This window comes from Chiloscyllium punctatum, chromosome 5, assembly GCF_047496795.1.
Source record: "Chiloscyllium punctatum isolate Juve2018m chromosome 5, sChiPun1.3, whole genome shotgun sequence".
In the NCBI taxonomy this organism is placed as follows: Eukaryota; Metazoa; Chordata; class Chondrichthyes; order Orectolobiformes; family Hemiscylliidae; genus Chiloscyllium; species Chiloscyllium punctatum.
In genome coordinates this window covers 90182757-90202636 of record NC_092743.1, presented here as the reverse complement: position 1 = coordinate 90202636, position 19880 = coordinate 90182757, and the positions used below count along the sequence as shown (strand labels likewise).

Here is a 19880-nt window from a genome sequence, read left to right as displayed (position 1 = left end):
CTTCCTCTTTGTCCTATCTTTCACCTTTTCACTTGCTTAAAATGTACTCAATCTCTCAGGTCTGGTGGAATGTTAATACACTTAAATGTTCTGGGTTTGATTTTACACTCCAGCAGGGTGGCTTTGATGGTGGGGTGAGTTACATAAAATCTAGTGGGCACTATGCCCACCATAATCTTCCTGTCCTTTCTCTCTACAATATCCCATACTTGGGATGGAGGAGTCTTCACGTGAGCTGCTCGTTTATGGGCTGATTGAGGCCCTTAGATGTTTGACCAGCAGGGGTAGGCCTGTGCCATGCAGGAGGCCCAGGTTTATCCAACTGGCCTGTAATTTCCTGATTTCTGTCTCTCTCTCATTTTGAATAAAGGAGCTACATTGTTATTTTCTAATCTAATGGGACATTGCCCCAAGTCAAGGGAGCTTTGGAAAATGCATCAATTATATCAGTAGCCACTCCTTTTAAAACCCTAGCATGATGTCCATCAGGACCTGTGCACTTGTCAGCTTACTGCTCCAAATATTTACTCAGTACCACCCTCTGGTGATTGTGATTTTCCTGAGTTCCACCCTCCTTTCCATTTCCGGATTTGAAACTGCCTCTGGGATGTTACTATATCTTCCATAGTAAAGACTGATGCAAGCTACCTGTTCAATCCATCAGCCATTCCTTTATTTTCCATTATTAATGCTCCAGAGTCAGTTTCTATAGAACTTCTTATTTCTTTTCGTTTTTACATATTTATAGAAACTCTGACTATCTGTTTGATATTTTTTGCTGGCTTTTTCTAAGACTCTAAATTTTCCTTCCTTATAATTTTTTTATCATTCTTTAATTTTCCTTCTGTCCAATCTTCTGACCTGTCACCTATTATTGCACAATTACTTGTTTTCTCTTTAAATTTGATATCATCTTTAACCATAGTTGTTTGGTCCAGTCTTTGGAATTTTCCTTACTCAATGGCAATTGCTTTAGATTTAGAGGTGATTCCCCCCACACCACAACCTCAAGCCCCAACGAGGTAATTCTCCCCACCTAGGTCCCATGCAGCCCCACTCAATCCTGTGTGCTAACACAGCCCCAATAAGACCCCCAACATACTGTGGTGTCAGGATTCCTTTGTTGGGAGTGGGCACAGTACCAGCAGTGACTACTGCTGGCACTATTGGGACAAACAAGCTGCTGGTCATCGATTGGCCAACAGCTCTTTAAGATGGGATTTCTTCCCAACACAAACATGGAAGGCCCACCTCAGAATGTTTAATGCTGATCACAGCTGAGGAGAAGGGACCTCCCCACACCAGTGTCTAAATGGGCTGCTGTGAGACTTTGGTGTCCTATTAAATCCAGCCCATTAACTCTAATTCTCCCTCCAAAGAATACTGCCAGGTCCAATGAATGATACCAACATTTTCTGTTTCCATTTCTCTGTTTCTGTCCTGCTTCTATATCATGCTATGGGTATATAAGCTTTTGTATGGATATAGCATTTTGAGTTCGTCAACAAAAGTGTAAAAATTATGCAGATTTAAGGCTGAGGATTATTTATAAGGAAAGCAGAATAGTTAGTTTTTTTGACCTAGCTGCAGTCTCCCTCATATATCCAATGACGAGGAGGTGCCATAGTTGGACTCCTTGGACAAATGTAAAAATCACATAGCACCAGGTTATAGTCCAACAGGTTTATTTGGGAGCACCAGCTTTCGGACCACTGCTCCTTCGTCACTGACGAAGGAGCAGTGTTCTGACAACTAATACTTCCAAATAAACCTGTTGGACTATCACCTGGTGTTGTGTGATTTTTAACTTCATATATCTTGTACCTCCACCCTGTAGTTGCTTAGCACAGGACGGATGTTGACTGGCACTGGCAAGATCTGATTTCCATCTGGTTCATCAATAGGTGGAAGATCTTCAACTCCTGAGTCTGGAATCTGAAAGTACATAATTTATAGCAAAAGATAAATATCCTACACACTTGCATTACTTATTATTTCTCCCCTATCCTAAGATTGTCCTGTTCACCTAGCTAATACCTTCTTAATGAACCTTCTATGTCTCACAGTCTTCGTTTTTGCATTTAATGTCTAATATGAAATTGCTAAAATGAATCATAATAAAGTGTGTTTAAAATCTTGTTTGAATTTAGCTCAGCTGGAGAAGCCATCTCTTTTCACAAGATGACCACATTGACTTGAAATGTTCACTCTGTCTCTGTCTCCATCTACTCCCTATACTCTGTCTCTGTCACTCCTGATGAGTTTCTTCACCATTTTCTGTTTCAACTCTTTCCAATACTTGATCATTTTGCAGTTTCTTGACTAGTTTCCCAGTTTCTTCATTTTGTGATGTATTTCTGGCTCTGAATTTTAATACTAAAAGGTTTTCTTGGGGTCCTGAGTCTTTCAAAACAGACTTTTTCATGTTGCAAACTTGAAAGAGTAGAGGCAGTGCATGGAGGAGATAGTGCTGGAGTGCTAATGTCACTAGACTAATAATGTAAAGGTCCAGACTAATGCTGTGGGAACATAGGGTTCAATCTCATCAATGTAGCTGGTGGAATTTAAGTTCATCTGAATTTAGTATTGAATACTAATCTTAACAATGGTGAACATTAAATATTTACTTTGTTTCTCAGAAGGCAGCAGAGACAGGATTATTGAATATTTTTAAGACAGAAGTGGATAGATTCTTATAAGACAAGAATAATAGGTTCTTGGTGGAGTATATGGGAATGCAGAACTCAAAACACAAACAGATCAACCACGACCTTATTAAGTGGTGCAATTAGCTTGAGCCAAATAGTCTACTTTTTCTATTTCATATATGCACACATTCTGCTGTGAATTTAAATTTTCAATTCAAATTCTATATTTTGTGCACAATATTGATAAAGATTTGTTTTTAATTGGCTTTGGTAAATTTCAAATTGCCACAAAAGAACCAATCATGTGGTATTTTGAGGATAAATTCTTCTCGTGGAAGAGACTCAAGATCAGCGGTTCAGTTTTTATAAACAGGATTGAGTGCTGAGTTGTTAGAGTCAGATATTCATTTAGCAAACCAGTCTGATACTACAGACTAGATCTTGCTCTGGTTTGCCATCAGGCTCAGGTGAGCTTATATTGGAATCTGGAAAATGAGGCAGACAAGACACCACATCCCAAAATAGTTGACTGAATAATTTTTTAGAAAACTGCGTTAGTCTAACTTGGTTTGCTGACCCAGAATAGCTGTCCTAACTTTCCAGCAGTCACAACAATACAAGCCCATTCTCCACCACGAGGGACAGACTGCTGGTAGTTCTCACTGAAGAGCCAGGCCACCACAATGTAAACGTGCTCTGACGGATGTGAGCACAGTTTTGATACATTGTCAGTGGCAATTCACTTCCAAACAAACTAAACCTTTGGCTCTTAACTTTCCCCAGTTCTTTCATGAAAGATATTGCACAAGGGCTATTTTAAAATGTGTGTGTTCACGAAGATTAACTTCAATAAGCAATCAAGTATACTCTTTTACCTCTGGAAGCTAAATTCAATCAATATGAATTAAACAAGCCATATAAATAGCAGCTAAGGCCTCCCCAACCCCTCCCCCCGCATATAGCAGTGCTATGTGAATGAATTCCTTCCCCAATACGCCCACCTGACTGTCTTTTAGGTATCCATTTTATTAGCTACTTAGGCTCTTACAAGATCAAACTATCATCAATAGTTTATGTTTCAGGAGTTTATTAGGTTGATTTAAACTTGATCCCAAAACATTCTCACCTGCAAAAGTTCAAAGGCTACAAGGAGCTCACCAGCAGGTACACTGCCACAGTACATGGGGTGATATTGAAGTTCAGGGGGCACATAATCTTGTCCAGCCAGCCTCACAACAGGAACAGCCATAGTGCTGCCAATGTACTCTGCTTTACCCTGAAATAAAGGTAGCATGAAAGAAGATCCATCTTTTCAAATTAGCTTGCTAGAACAACACTTTCAGCTAACAGTGTTAGCCTAACAGGATACAAGAGTTGGGATGAAGACTAATTCCCCCATAGATTGATGCTGCTTGAGATTACAGTTTCTTCTATATGTTAACAGAAACTACTTTATTGCATATTTGAGGACTGTATGCAATGTCACAGTAATACATCTTAACTCTCTTCAAATCATACAATGCCTCTTTCTCATACAATGTTACTGCAAACACCATCATAACATTCCAGGTGAAGGAGTTAAGTTATTTATATTGTCAGTAATAGCAAAGGTAGCAAAGTCAGTGAGAACCACAAATGTACAAAGAATGGATGACAAATGAGTCATGTTGGCTGTCAAGGTTAGTAGAGTAGAAGCTACACCTGGGTAAAATACAGACAATTCCTGTGAAAGACAGCAAGAAAAGCAGCAGCTAATGTAAGACAGTCTGGACAAAGGACTGTGGGAATTTTAATGTGAATGTTATAATGTTTTCTATCAAGATTCGATTTACCTGCAAATCCATCAGAGTGTGTTTTACTCATCATGGTGATAAAGCAGGCTCTCCCTGCATATGCAGGAAATAAATTATCATAACCTGATCTTGAATCCTCTTATCAATTTGTCAAGTTGTTCAGTAACACAGGCATTAAGCCAATACTTCCCGAACATTTTTCCCCTCGGTGAGCTGTGGGACGGGAAGGAGAATACCCTTGAGCAAGGGGAGGGAATTCATCCATTGCTGCCTCAGAATTTTCAGTCTGAAAATTTCATCTTCCTGTGGGTCCTGACCCTCACTCGGCAAATCGCTGGATTAACCCATTCAAACCCTCATAGTTCAAAACAAGAACGATAGCAGTGAATAACCAGCTTTTCTGCTGTTCGGTGAAATCATGATTTAAAATGCGAACTAGATGTTTTATTGGAGCAAATTACTGCTGATGCTAGAATCTGTACTGAAAAGAACAAATGCTGGAGACCACAGTAGGTCAGATAGCATCCATGGAGAGAGAGCAAGCTAGTGTTTCAAGTCTAGATGACTCCATCAGAGCTGAAGTGAAGTGTGTGTGGGGGGGGGGGGGGGGGGGGGGGGGGGGGGGTTGAGGGTAGTGGATGTGGGATGCTAGTGGAGAAAAGCTGTTGATAGTTCAGATTAAGCGATTGGAATATGAGAATGGCAGAATAATGGTGTGTTGAGAGGTTTTGTTGGTTCATTTCATTAGGTAGATGCATGGCTTACAAATCAACACTTAGATACTTGCAGATACTTGCAATGAATCATTGATGCTTGCCAGTTGTAGAACTGTGATGTTTGCTTGATCATTATTAAGCATCATAATTAGAAGTCAGTAATAAATAAAGATGGACAGTAGGACAATGAGGTATATTGGAAACCTGGTGATCTGTGTCATGTGGAGAGTATGCACTCACACCAACTGAATTTCAATATTTCAATCACCAATGATGACAAGCACTGACAGGGTGCAGGGGAGACAATGGTTCCAGGGATTGGTTACGAGATTAAGTTAGGGAAGTTACATTTGATCTCGATGGAACAAGGGAGACTTAATAGAAGTGAACACAATTAAGATAGGTTTAGGTGAGATAGATAAAGATAAACTGTTATGACAAGCTGATGGTAAAAGGACCAGGGACTTCAGATTTAAATCTTGGGGTAAGAGAAAAAAGTGAGGTGAGGGTGGTTGTGTGAGGAAGAATATATTTACTGACTGAGAGTCAATGACCTGGAACGCACTATGAGAGTGGTAGAAGCAGAAGCAATAAAATTGGATTGAGCCAAAGGAACTTGTAGGTATACAGGAGAAGAACGGGGAATTGGACTGAGTGGATTGCATTAGAGGGTGGACCTAATGGGCCAAATGGTCTCCTCCTCCTCTTTGATGAATCTCTGGGCAATATCCTCCTATTATTGGAGAAAACAATGTCACAGTGTCTCGGAATGTGAAAGCCTGCCTGATCATGCAGCAATTAGTGGCCAGCAGGGTTTCAATTCATATTAAGAACAAGGGAGTCTCAGTCACCAAGAGCTGCCAACTAATTAGTATAACAGCTCCAGAACACAGACGAGGCCATGGCTTCTGCTGATACAATATGCCCTAGACTCCCAAGGTAGAAGATCAATTCCAGATGTTTGGGAGTGAGTCTTACTTCTTGGGGATTGCAGAGACAGGGGCTTTTGGCATTTGGAAGCAAAGGCAGACTGTTGACTCTTAGCAGCCATATCCATAAAATGAGGGACACTCAACACCCCTCACCCCCACCCCAAAATGATAACCTACCCTGACCTGTTTACTGGTCAGGTAAGCTGCAACTGTCTCGTCCTGCCTGGAACTGGAATCATATCAGTAGGGTGAGGCTGTCACATGGTTATTAACAGTCTATTTGAGGGCATTACTTGGCAGTGGGGCAGGAAGGATGGAGTTGAGCCTTCCCACTCAGAATGTAATTTGGCTAGTGACAGGAATGAGCAGGAATCTGTTATGTCACCATTGCACTGAAGTTCTTTACTTGCCTTTGGATCCAGAAGATTCTGCCTTTAGACTCTATTTAGAGTTTTTCATTACCTCAAAATTCTCAAAGCCATTTTCAACCAATTAAATAATTTTGAAAATTAGTCCCTGTTAACTTCAGGAAAGGTAGCAGTCAACATGCACCCAGCAAGCTCCCACAAACAAACAGTATCAATTGATGTTACTGTTCTATGGAAAGGAAAGAGGAAGGCAGTGGGACAGATCACACACTATCTAGCACCTCTCAGCAACTAGAAGGGAACTGGCAGCTTGAATGCACATCATAAAATTATCTAGAATTGAGACAGCATTAGTGTTCAAGAAATAAAGTGAACCAGCAAATAATAAAGATGCAAAGCTAGTAACTTCCTTTATAAAGAATGTTTTCCCATTAAAGATTAATACTTTATACTCACAACTGTATCTTCATCATAAACCTCAATCACCACAAGTGGGGGAGACTCACTGATTTCCATTGCTTTACCGTATAGGTGGATGTTATTGAACAGGAGCATCTGGTTCCATGTTGGAGACAAAGTCTGAGTAATAACCTGTTTAGAACCAAAAAAAAAGAAGTGTGATTAGGTTTTCATCTTCATCATCTTGATAAATGTTTGGTCTTCAGGATAATTTCCATCCTTTAAATAAATTTTCCTAAGTTACACTTGAAAATGAAAGATCAGGACAAATTTTATTTTTTCAGAGCCATGCAATTTGACCAAGCTTCCTCCTTGCTTCAGGCCAGCCATCAGAGAGCAAACCTTCTCCAGCCTCCAGGACATACACCGACTGGTGAAAAAAGACCAATACAAGATGAAATCTCATTTAAGTGATTCATTTGGTCAGATGGAAGAAGAGAGGTGGTTTTTTTAAAAAATTATTCACAGGATAAGGGCATTGTTGTCTAGGCTAGTATTTATTGCCCAGACAGCAGTTAAGAGTCAACCACACTGCTGTGGGTCTGGAGTCACATGCAGTCCAGACCAGGCAAGGATGGTAGTTTCCCTCTCTAAAGGACATTAGTGAACCAGATGGGTTTTTCCACCGATCAACAATGATCATCAGACTCTTAATTTTTATCAAATTCAAATTCCACCACCTGCTGTGGTCACCAGAACATTACCTGGGTCTCTGGATTAACAGTTCAGGAATAATACCACAAGGCCGTTACCTCGTCAATAAAATAAGCCCTCTTTAAAAGGGGGTTCTGGGTCTGAGAAACTTGGGAAATGTATGAACACAAATATTTAAAGCTGGCAGTTCAAGTTGAGAAGGTGTTAAAAAAAGAGTGTATGGCTTTACTAATGGAGGTGTCACGTACAAAAGCAAGGTACGTCCCAGACAATAACAAACCCACTTGGGATAATGCTGAAGTAGGGAAAAGGTAACTTTTATTATTGCAGCTGAGTTTATGGTGTACAAAAACCTCACAGCATGTAACAGTGGGATGCAGATTTAATGAATATTTGTGGCAAAAAAAGGGGAAGAGGAAATCAAGATTTTAATCTATCACTTGAGTACCCTGGAGAAGGAATTAGTCCCTTAGCCTGAATGTTTCTTTGTCAAAGCCACTCAAAAGTAATCCCATGACAAGATAGGCTCCTAAATGGGCTCAAGGCAAATCATTTCCCAAGGATAGATTGAGAGTCAATAAACTACAATCAATATGGATTGAGAAGAGAGAACATTCTGCTTGACCAACCTCCTGAATAACTTTAGGAGTGACAACTCAAGGGAACATAGTATCACAATTCAGGGTAAGCCTGAGGAATAGGCAACATAGATAAGAAAGAATAAGCAGCAATAAAAAGAAATGACTGGAGAGGGAAGAAGGATATTGAGGGAGTTGCCTTTGTACTTATCGTTGGGACTACAATTGTTTCTGATTTATATAGATGGTCTAGATTCACAAAATTTGTGCAAATGGTTCTATTTGTAGAGGATACCAAAGTAGGAAGGACAGTGGTATAGGAAAAGTGAGCATAAAGTTGGGCAAAATATGGAAGAAGGTATATTTGGATCAAACAATTGCAGATGAATTTGGGCACAAACATGAGAAAGAATCAAAAACAAGGGAAGAAAAGCAAATGATATGCAGACTCAACCTGAGACATCGTGTTGCATTTCAAGCATATTTTTGAGTTACTCATATTAAAAGCATCAAAAAAGCCAGAGTCCATTATAAAAGATTTAGTTACAGAGCACATGGAAGACAATGACAAAAGAGAAATCAGGATTGACAAATCTACTGGAGTTATTTGAAGATGTAACTAATACAGTTGATCATGGAGCCAGTGGGTGAGGTTTACTTGGAGTTTCAGAAGTCTTTAACAAAGATCTGCATAGGACATTAGCAAGTAAAATTAAAGTGCCTGGGCTTGGGAGTAATGTACTGGCACAGTTGGCAGACAGGAAATAAAGAATTGGAATAAAGAGGCCTTTGACCAAGCGATGGGCTGTGACTCATGGGGTTCTGCAAAGACCAGTGCTTGGAACCCAGTTAGTCACAATATATGTTAATGATTGAGATGAGGGAATGAAATGTCATATCTCCAAGTTTGTAGATGATACATAGCTAGGTGGGAAGGTGAAGTTGAGTGGGCAAATGTATTGCAAATGCAGCATAAATGTGATGCAAAATAAAACAAAGAGGCAGATTATTATCTGAATAGTGACAATTTGGGAAAGGGTGAGTTGCAATGTCATTAAGGTCGGCTTGTACATCAGTCACTGAAAGTAAGCATAAAGGTACAGTAGGCAGTGAAAAAGAGAAATGATATTTGGCCTTCACAGTGAGAGGATTTGAGTACAGGAGGAAGGATGAATTGTCACAATTGTACAGGGTCTTGGTGAGACCGCATAAGAATATTATTTGCAGCTTTGGTCTCCTTATCTGAGGAAGGATGTTCTGGCTATGTAGGGAGTACAAAAAGTGTTTGATAGACTGATTCTTGGAATGCGGGACTGGCATGTGAAGACAAACTGCATTGGTTAGGACTGTACTCACTGGAATTTTGATGAATTGAGGTGCAGGGGGAGTTTCATAATCTTTCTATAAAATTATAACAGGACAGGATAGGACAGGATAAATGCAGGAAGGATGTTCCCAATGACAGGGAGTCCAGAAACAGGGGTCACAGTCTAATGATATGGGATAAGCAAGTTAGGACTGAGATGAAAAGAATGTTGAGGCTATGGAATTTTCTGGCACAGATGCAGCTGAGACCAAATCATTGAAGATTTTCAGGGAGTTACATGTAGTTCTTAGGGCTAAATGGGTGAAAGAGTTTGGGGAGAAAGTGGGAACAGTGTGCTGAATTGGGTGATTAGCCATGATCACTTTAAGTTGCACAGCAGGCTCAAAGGACTGAATGGTCTGCTCTTGCTCCAAGGATTGAATGGCTTACTCTTGCTCCTACTTTTGATGTAATAAGAAAATCCCAAGAACAAAAAAGATTTACAAGGATGTTGTCATGGTTGGAGGATTTGAGCTATACGACGAGGCTGAACAGGCTGGGGCTGTTTTCCCTGGAGCGTCGGAGGCTGAGGGGTGACCTTATAGAGGTTTACAAAATTATGAGGGGCATGGATAGGATAAATAGGTAAAGTTTTTTCCCTGAGGTCAGGGAGTCCAGAACTAGAGGGCATAGGCTTAGGGTGACAGGAGAAAGATATAAAAGAGACCTACGGGGCATCTTTTTCATGCAGAGGATGGTACATGTATGGAATGAGCTGCCAGAGGAAGTGGTGGAGGCTGGTACAATTGCAACATTTAAGAGGTATTTGGATGTGTATATGAATAGGATCGGTTTGGAGGGATATGGCCGGGTGCTGGCAGGTGGGACTAAATTGGGTTGGGATATCTGGTCACCATGGACGAATTGGACTGAAGGGTCTATTTCCATGCTGTACATCTCTATGACTGTAAAAGAACACTACCATTTTATTAATAGGAGAATTCTTAAGCACTATTCAAAAATCACAGAAAAGACTTGTCAAAAATGAAATACTGATATTATGAGAAAGTGTATGAATAGTAATAATTAAGTTTCTCAAGACCATATTACAGTGAATAATTTATGTACACTTTCTTATACTTACAGTGTTATCACTAATGCTTAGTAGAAAGCTAGCTAATATTTTGCTATTCAACTATATGAACAGTTGACTGACCTAAAACATTACATATGGCTGCCAACTCAAAAGAATGTTGGAAAACTGAGAGGACTAAATGAAATGCATAGTATGATCATTAGAAAGCTTCATTAATGACTGTAATTGTTGCAGTTCCTCCCATCGTGTTAATGTTTCATTATTTACCTTAGTAGTCTGACAATGTGAAATGAATGTCACTTTAGCAAAAGGATCTGAAAGACCCGTATTATCAGCAGCCAGAAGACCTCTCGCTTGGTACATATGGCACCTTAGCTGAAACATGTGATGATCTGTTCAATACAAAAAAGTTCAAAACACAAGATGTTAAAGATGCAGAGACATTGATTAGAAATATAACACTTGGTTCAGTAATAATCCACTGTTAGCAGTACTTATCATCATTGTTCAAAGAAATGAAATCACAGCCTAAGCCTAATGTAATCATCTCCTCTTTCGTGTGAAGGAGCTAGAGTCATAAACCTTTTCAAATGCAGAGTATGTGAAAGATGCTGTCTGCTAGATTTTCATAAGTAGTTAACATTTTCCAAGCAACTTTAATTTGGAAAATGCGAAGAACTGCACTTTGGCAAAACAAACAAGAGCAATAACATACAATAAAATTAGGACCCTCAGTGGTGTTGTAGAACAGAGAAATCTACAGGTTCAGATACGTAATTCTTTGAAATTTTTGCCACAGGTGGACAGGGTGGTAAAGAATGTTGAGGTTGTACAGGATGTTGATGATACCTTTTCCAGAGTACTGTGTGCAATTCTGGTCATTGTGCTCTAGGAAGGATATTGTTAATCTGGAGAGGGTTCAGAAAAGATTTACCAGGATATTAAGAACAGAAACCAGACAAAATTATGTTTGGCACATTTTTTCGTTGTTATCCTTTCATGGTTGGCAGCAAGGCCAGGATTTGATGCCCATCCTTAACTTCCCTTGAACAGCATGATGTTTTATGCATGTTCAAAAAAGCAATAAGTGTCAATTAAATTGCTGTGAGTCTGGAGTTACATGTAGGCCAGACTGGGTAAGAACATCTTTTTAAAAAAAAAGTTAAAGATATTTGTCACGGTCACCATTACTGAGAGTAGTTCCATACACCAGATTTTACTAACAGAATTTAAATTCCACCAGCCACCGTGATGGGATTTGAACTTATGTTCTTACAACATTAACATGGATCACTACACCTCAGTGAAAATATCAATATGTTGGCATCTCCTCAATGCTTCTATTGTCACCTGTGAATTCATTAAAAAATGGAAGGTTTGATTATAAAAATAGGTTGGATAGGCTGGGGTCTTTCTTTACTGGAGCATAGGAGGTTGTGGGGTGACCTTATAAAGATTTATAAAATCATAAGAGACATAGATAAGGTGAATAGTAAGGGTCAAAGTTAGGGGGCATATTTTTAAAGTGAGAGGAGAAAGTTTTATGAAGGACATGGGGGCAACTCTTTTCCATAGAGTTTGGTTCATGTGTGGAAGTGGTGAATGCAGGTATAGTTACAACATATAAAATTCATTTAGATAAGTACGTATATAGGAAAGGCTTGGAGGGATACAGGCCAAATACAGGCAAGTGGGAACTAGGTTAGTGTGGGAACATGGTCAGCATGGACTAGTCGGACTGAAGGGTCTGTTTCTATGCTGTCAGACTCTATGACTCTAATATGTTACAGATTGCATTAATTTGCTTTGGTAACAATTTAAAATACCTTAAAATACATCTACCCACATTTGCTGTATAAATAAAGCTCTGTATATAAAACAAAGATGCTGGCGATCTGAAACAAACAAAAACAAATTGTTGGGGAAACTCAACAGGTCTGGCAGCATCTTTGGAGATAAAACAGAATTAACCTTTTAAGACCACGGATTCTGCTTTGGAAGTGATAGCAACGTAGAAAAGGTATAGTTATGCTAATGACATGAGTTGGAGGGGAGAAAGAGAGTATGGATAGGTGCAGACAGAGCCTGAACAGAGAGAAAAGGTGGATAAAGGGATTGTTGTTGGTAACCAGGGAAAAGATGCTAGATACATGATATCTGGGGCTATGAGTGAGACAAAATGGTTTAGCTATGCTGAAAAAGCTCATGACATGGGATGGGTAAAAGACATGGAAGAAAAGACATGCTCAATGCAGCCTTCAGGACTCAACATTGAATTCCACAATTTTAGAGTCTAAAACTTCCTTCCTTGTCTTTTGATGTCATCGGGAATAACTGGCTGCACTCTAGTTGTGGAAAAATCTCACCATTAATACAGAAAAGATTAAATACAGAATTAGTTATGAATTGGAATTAAGATCCGTCCCACCTACCTTTATAAATAATACTGAGGGGTGGGGAAATCCCATACGCAGCATTACTTTTTGATGGCATTTCTGGATCAAATTCATTGGGCAGATTTTCCAGAATAGCATCCATGTGTCTGGTTGGACCTAACCATAGGTTAATGTCCACTTTTGCTTGCACAGGCCATCCTATAACACGATTTCCTGGCAACTGAAAAGATACACATGTCAAAAAATGGCATTGCAAGAAGCACAAATAACAGCCATTCAACAACTTCTAATCAAAATAGAACATTCACTGAACTGAATAACTTCAGAGTTGAGTGGGGGAAGTAGGTACAAAATAGCATTGATATACTTAGGGTTTATGTTTGAATTCAGCCTCAGATTAAACAAAGAAGTTTCCTTTTCCACTGCAAACTTATTGATTCCCGCAGTTACCTTGACCATGCATTCCCACACCCTGCTTCCCGTAAAGACTCCATTGCATTCTCACAGTTCCTGCATCTCTGTCACATCTGTTCTGATGATTCCCACTTCAACAGGGGGGCCGCTGAAATGTCTACCTTCTTTCTCAACGGAGGAATTCCCAGCACCATGGTTGACATGGTCCTCAGCTGGGTCCAACCCAGCTTCCACAGTTTGCCCTCACCCCGTCTCTTCCCTCCCACAACAGCAACAGGGTCCCCCCTTGTCCTCACTTACCATCCCATCAGTATCCACATCCAGAGGATCATTAACTGCCACTTCTGTCACCTCCAGCGTGTTGCCACCACCAGACACATATTCCCCTCCCTTACTTTGTCAGCCTTCCACAAAGACCATTTCCTCAAGGACTCCCTGATCCACTCCTCCTTCATTCCGTACACACACCCACACAGTACCTTTGACAATAAGATGTATAGGTGGGAGAAGTTCAAGAGGGCGATGCCAATTTGGAGGGTTGGATCCAGGATAAAAGTGGGGAGAGGAGATAAGGAAACTGGTGAAATTGACATTGATGCCATGTGGTTGGAGGGTCCCAAAGCGGAAGATGGGGCATTCTTCCTCCAGGCATCGGGTGGCTTGGATCTGGCAGTAGAGGAAGCCCAGGACTTGCATGGATTGGGAGGGGGAGTTGAAGTGGTCAGCCACAGGGTGCTGGGGTTGTTAGGTGCTTGTGCCCCAGAGATGTTCTATGAAATGTTCCGCAAGTTGGTGTCCTGTCTCCCCGGTGTAGAGGAGACCACATTGAGAGCAACGGACATGGTGTTTGGATGTGCAGGGAAATCTCTGCCAGATGTGGAAACTGATGCAAAGTAATTATTCAGTTCCTCAGCTATTTCCTTGCTCCCCACTAATATCTCTCCTGCATCATTATCCAGTGGTCCAATGTCCACCTTTGCCTCTCTTTTGCCATTTATATATCAAAAGAAATTCCTACATTTGCTTGTTTTAAAGCTTTGAAATATGCTTGAGCTTGCACTAAATATTCAAAGAACAGCTTGGCCACCTGTTTCATAGCTTTTACAGAGTTTTTAGTGATCTTCGAAAGCTCAAATGGATTCTGCTCAGCAGGGTTTGTTTTCCTAGCTGAGTAAGGAAAAGTGAGTTTATTTGTTTTGACACTTTGGAGCTTCTGAATAGAATAGTGGTTTATTAAACTGCTATTCAAGTTATGTTTATTCATTTTGACAGACCTATGAGATAAAATACATCCAAATGTGCTGGTGAGTTGTTTATTTAACGGACACCGTGAGAGTGTTTGGGGAAAGAGAGGGGATAAAGAGGGTGAAAGGGCTGAGGGAGGCATATGGTATGTTAGCTTTTATTGGTAGAGGGATTGAGTTTCGGAACGATGAGATAATGTTGTACCTGTACAAAACCCTGGTACAGCCACTTTAGGAAGACATTTGTTGAGGTTCCCCATGGTAAGTTGATGAAGGTGAAGTTGCATGGGGTCCAGGGTGTTCTAGCTGGATAGATAGAGAACAGGTTGGGCAACAGGAGACAGAGAGTAGTAGTGGAAGGGAGCTTCTCAAAATGGAGACCTGTGACCAGTAGTGCCCCACAGTGATCCGTGCTGGGACCACTGTTGTTTGTGATATACATAAATGATTTGGAGGAAGGTGTAAGTTGCCTCATTAGCAAATTTGCAGAGGTGAAGTAAGACTAGTGGGAGTAGCAGATAGTGAAGGAGACTGTCAGAGAATACAGCAGAATATAGATAGATTGGAAAATTGGGCAGAGAAATGGCAGTTGGAGTTCAATCTGGACAAATGTGAGGTGATGCATTTTGGAAGATGCAGTTCCAGAGCAAACTATACAGTTAATGGAAAAGTCCTGGGGAAAATTGATGTACAGAGAGATCTGGGTGCTCAAGTCCATTGTTCCCTAACGGTGGTAATGCAAGTCAATAGAGTGATCAAGAGGCATACGGCATGCTTTCCTTCATTGGAGGGGGTATTGAGTACAAGAGTTGGCATGTCATGTTTTAATTATATAAGATTTTGGTTTGGCCACATTTGTGTACAGTTCTGGTCACCATACTATCAAAAGGATGTGGATGCTTTGGAGAGGATGCAGAGGAGGTTCACCAGGATGTTTCCTGGTATGGAGGGTGCTAGCTATGAGGAGAGGTTGAGTAGATTAGGATTATTTTCATTGGAAAGAAGTCGGTTGAGGGGGATCTGATTGAGGCTTACAAAATCATGAGAGATGTAGACAGGGTGGATAGCAAGAAACTTTTTCCCAGAGTAAAGGACGCAATTACTAAGGGTTGTGAGTTCAAAGTGAGAGGGGAAAAGTTAAGGGGGGATATGCGTGGAAAGTTCTTTACACAGAGTGGGAGGTGCCTGGAATGTGTTGCCAGCGGAGGTGGTAGGGGCAAGAACGATAGCGTCATTTAAGATGTATCTGGACAGATACATGAATGGGCAGGGAGCAGAGGGATACAGATCCTTAGAAAATAGATGATTTAGATTGAGGATCTTGATCAGCGCAGGCTTGGAGGGCTGAAGGGCCTGTTCCCGTGCTGTAATGTTCACTGCTCTTTGTTCTTTGTTCTTTGGAGTATTGCGTACAGTTCTGGTCACTGTCTTATAGGAAGGATGTGGAAGCTTTGAAAAGGGTTCAGAGGAGATCTAATAAGGTGTTGCCTGGTATGGAGGGAAGGTCTTACAAGGAAAGGCTGAGGGAATTGGGTCTGTTTTCATTAGAGAGAAGAAGGTTGAGAGGCGACTTAATTTAGAGGTATAAGCTAATCAGAGGGTTAGATAGGTTGGACAGTGAGAGCCTTTTTCCTCAAATGGCGATGATTAGCACAAGAAGACATAGCTTTAAATTGAGGGGTGATAGATGTAGGACAGATGTCAGAGGTAGTTTCTTTACTCAGAGAGTAGTATGGGCATGGAACGCACTGTGTGCAACAGTGGTAGATTCACCAACTTTAAGGGCATTTAAATGGCCATTTGATAGGCACAAGGAGGAGAATGGAATAGTGTAGGTTAGATGGGCTTCAGATTGGTTCCACAGGTCAGTGCAACATTGAGGGCCGAAGTACTGTGCTGTAATGTTATAAGTTCTATGTTTGGGGGAATGGGACAGTAAGGGCGGTTTGATGGAAATCAGGGAAGGTAAGGGAATTCAGAAGTGTGAGTGAGACAATAATGGTGAGGCTATTTAAGGGGAGTTGTGGTTGTGGTGGAGAAGCATCCATAAGGGTTTCTATACTTGCAGGCCTAGCTTGGGCTGCTGAACTGTTCTCTAAGTGAACGTCAGGCACCCTCCCACACTCAGGGGCAAAATAGATGATCAGGCATACCAGCTCACACACAAGGATCATCATACGCCAACGGGCCTTAGCAAAATGCCTGTGACTTGGAGTCAGAATACCCATCTGTCTATCCTGTGGAACAGAACAATGCACAGCCCAAGAAAATGCAATTTGGCTAGGTTTTCTTTCTCTTTTAAGATGCCATGCAAGTTGAAACATTTCTACAGCAAAACAAATGAATACTTTAAGAAATAGAGACTGGATCATCCCACAGTTTTTCCCCTTCTCATCATTTTTCTTAGAATACAGGATGTCCTTTGCTTGAATCCGTGCATATGCAATTCTCTTGTTGCCGCTGAGCATCCAAATGAACACATCTGGAATAGTATGTTGTGGCTGAAAATATAGAAAGAGAGAAAATAACTAAGCCTTTTGTTTTTAACTGAAAAGTCAAAATATTACAAGTTCTGGAGACCTGAAATGAAAACAGAAAAATCCAGCCCTTCAGGCATCACCTTTAGAGAGGGAAACAGAGTTAACATTTCAGTTCTGGGAGCTTTCTTCAGAACAGACGATAAAGTTCAGGAGGTGATGAGTGATCACAGATGTGAACAGTGGGCCCTGCCAAAGGACAGGAATGGAAGCAAGTGGAGCCCAAAAATACCAGTAGTGACCAATCTGCCAGTTTCCCAACCCTGTTCCTCATGGATTTGTATTTTGGCCAATATAGGTTAGGGGCAGGGAGGATTGTCTGTCCTCGCAATGCAGCCAGTCCATTAGACTCATATAATCCCTCCAGTCTGTAAGCAGCCCATTTGGCCTATCAACAATGCATCCCATCCAGACTCACCCTGTCCCCGTAACCCTGCATTTTCCGTGGCGAATCCACCTAACCTGCACATCTTTGAACTCTGGGCAGAAATCAAAGCTCCCAAGGAAACCCACACAGACATGGGGAAAACATGCAAACTCCACACAGTCACCCAAGGGGAGATTCAAACTTGGGTCCCTGGCACTGTGAGGCAGCAGTGCTAACCACTGAGCCAGCATGCCTCATTAAGAACCTTGTTAATGGTAAATTAAAGGTGCTAGACAAGAACTAAAGGACTCTCCTGAATTTGCCAGATGTGCCTACATAACTCCAACACTGTATTAAAATACTGATGCATCACTGTGTTGCCATCCAACTGGTAACCCAATATTTTAAAAGCTGTGCTGTAAAATTAAATACAGTGCACATTGTTAAAACAAATAACAGGTATTAAGAGGAAAGTATCTCCAGGAATAGCCTTGTAATATTATCACTGGACTATTAATCCAGATACACAGGTAAACTTCTGGGAACCCGAATTCAAATCCTGTCATGGCAGACGGTGGAATTACAATTCAATAAAAATCTGGAATTAAGAGCCTAATAATAACTGTGAATCCATTGCCAATTGTTGGAAAAGCCCACCTGGTTCACTACTGTCCCTCAGGGAAGGAAACTGCCATCCTTACCTCATCTGGCCTACATGTGATTCCAGATGCACACTGATGTAGTTGACTCAGTTAGGGATGGGCAATAAATATTGGCCTAGCTTGCCTTAATGCCATGAATGAATAAAAAGAAATTAAGTGGGGAAAAATACAGGACTATTGAGAAAGGACAGGTGGGTGAGGGAATGGAGAATGGGACTCATTGAACAAACTCTTTCAAAGATCTAGCATCAGCATGATGGGCCGAATCAGCTCTTTCTATGCTGCCCTCTTTTTATGGCAATTATATATATATCTAACTGGTCTGCATTGAAGCTCTGTGACTGGACCCCACATGTCCATAATTCTATCCAGTATTGTGTTATGGCCTTCTTGAAACACACTCATAGATAAATAGAGATGGTTCCTGAAGTGATTAGGCAAAAAACAAACAATACGGATGTTAACACAGAGAAAGTTGCTGCCTTATCTTTAGATTCCTTTACCAGATTGACAAACTAATATTTAATTACAGTGAAATATTCCTTTCTATTCTTGACTGCACTGTACCTCATCTGCAAGAAATCGTAACTTTTGCATCCAGTTCTGAATTTCACGCAGCCATTCATTCATTGACATCTTCTTCTTCTCCTGAATCATTGCCCTTGCTTCACTGCTTATCAATTCCTGGAATACAAAGAAAGATTGAGCAAGGTCATGACTGTGAAAGCTGACTTTGATGGTTCATCAAACAATGTTTTCTTTCTTCGTTTCTAGTTTTCTGTCGGCAGGTTACACTAAAACATGTATCTGCAGGCATGCATGTCACTCAACAATCTGGACAGGGGATCTGGAGTTTTTGACTTTCTCCTCTATAGTCCAGCAGTGCTCACCTACTTTAAAAAAGCACCTTAAAGATTATGTGAACCTGGAATTCAGTTTAAATTGATGGAAATTCTTTCTGCTAATTGTAATGTTCTGCCTGGAAGAGGTCTGAACAGTCTCAGCTGAATTCCTTATAGGCATTGGACAATACAAGCAAAACAAAACAATGTTTTTGCACTGAGGGTTCAGTAGAGATTTACCAGGATGTTGCTGGGAATGGAGGATTTGAGTTATAAGGAGAGATTTGGACTGTTTTGACTGAAGTGTAGGAGGTTGAGAGGCGACTTAATAGTAGTTTATAAAATCATGAGGGGTGTAGATAAGGTGAACAGCAGGTGTCTATTCCCTAAGGTGGGGGATTTCATGACTAAAGGGTATATTTTTAAGGTGAGAGGAGAAAGATTTTAAAGAGACATGAGAGGGAATTTTTTTTTAACAAAAAGAATGGCTTGAGTGTTGAATGAACTTTCAGAGGAAGTGAGGGATGCAGCCTTTAAAAGATATTTAGATATTCAGACAGACTAAAAATGATAGCTCGTGGGGGAAATGGAAAACTCAGAATGATATGGCAGCTTGTCCTTTTTCTCTTTGAGATGATCAGTCTGTTGATGCAGACTAGATCTGACTGGTATCAAACTGCATCTGACTATACTTGATGCTGTTATTGAGTGACTAGTCAAACCTTCTATTTCCCAGTAATGACATTATTGTTTTACTCAGCAAAAAATTACACTTCTCTTTCAAAAAAAATATGCAAATCTTAATGTCCTGGAAAGAATCCCAAATGAATGGTTTCCACTGGTAGTGTTAAACATCAGTGGGCATAGA

General features: G+C 40.6%; 1 protein-coding gene across 1 annotated transcript in view; it reads right to left on the bottom strand.

Annotated features, from left to right (window-relative positions):
* fer1l6 (fer-1 like family member 6) overlaps positions 1-19880 on the bottom strand; it is a gene marked incomplete at its 5' end in the record, with an annotated part of 129348 nt that overhangs the window by 63363 nt on the left and 46105 nt on the right. The window contains 7 exons of the mRNA XM_072569593.1: positions 1825-1935; positions 3775-3924; positions 6914-7048; positions 10818-10942; positions 12983-13166; positions 16953-17105; positions 18738-18854. Coding sequence (XP_072425694.1) covers positions 1825-1935; positions 3775-3924; positions 6914-7048; positions 10818-10942; positions 12983-13166; positions 16953-17105; positions 18738-18854 — 975 coding nt within the window. The remainder of the gene's footprint in view (positions 1-1824; positions 1936-3774; positions 3925-6913; positions 7049-10817; positions 10943-12982; positions 13167-16952; positions 17106-18737; positions 18855-19880) is intronic.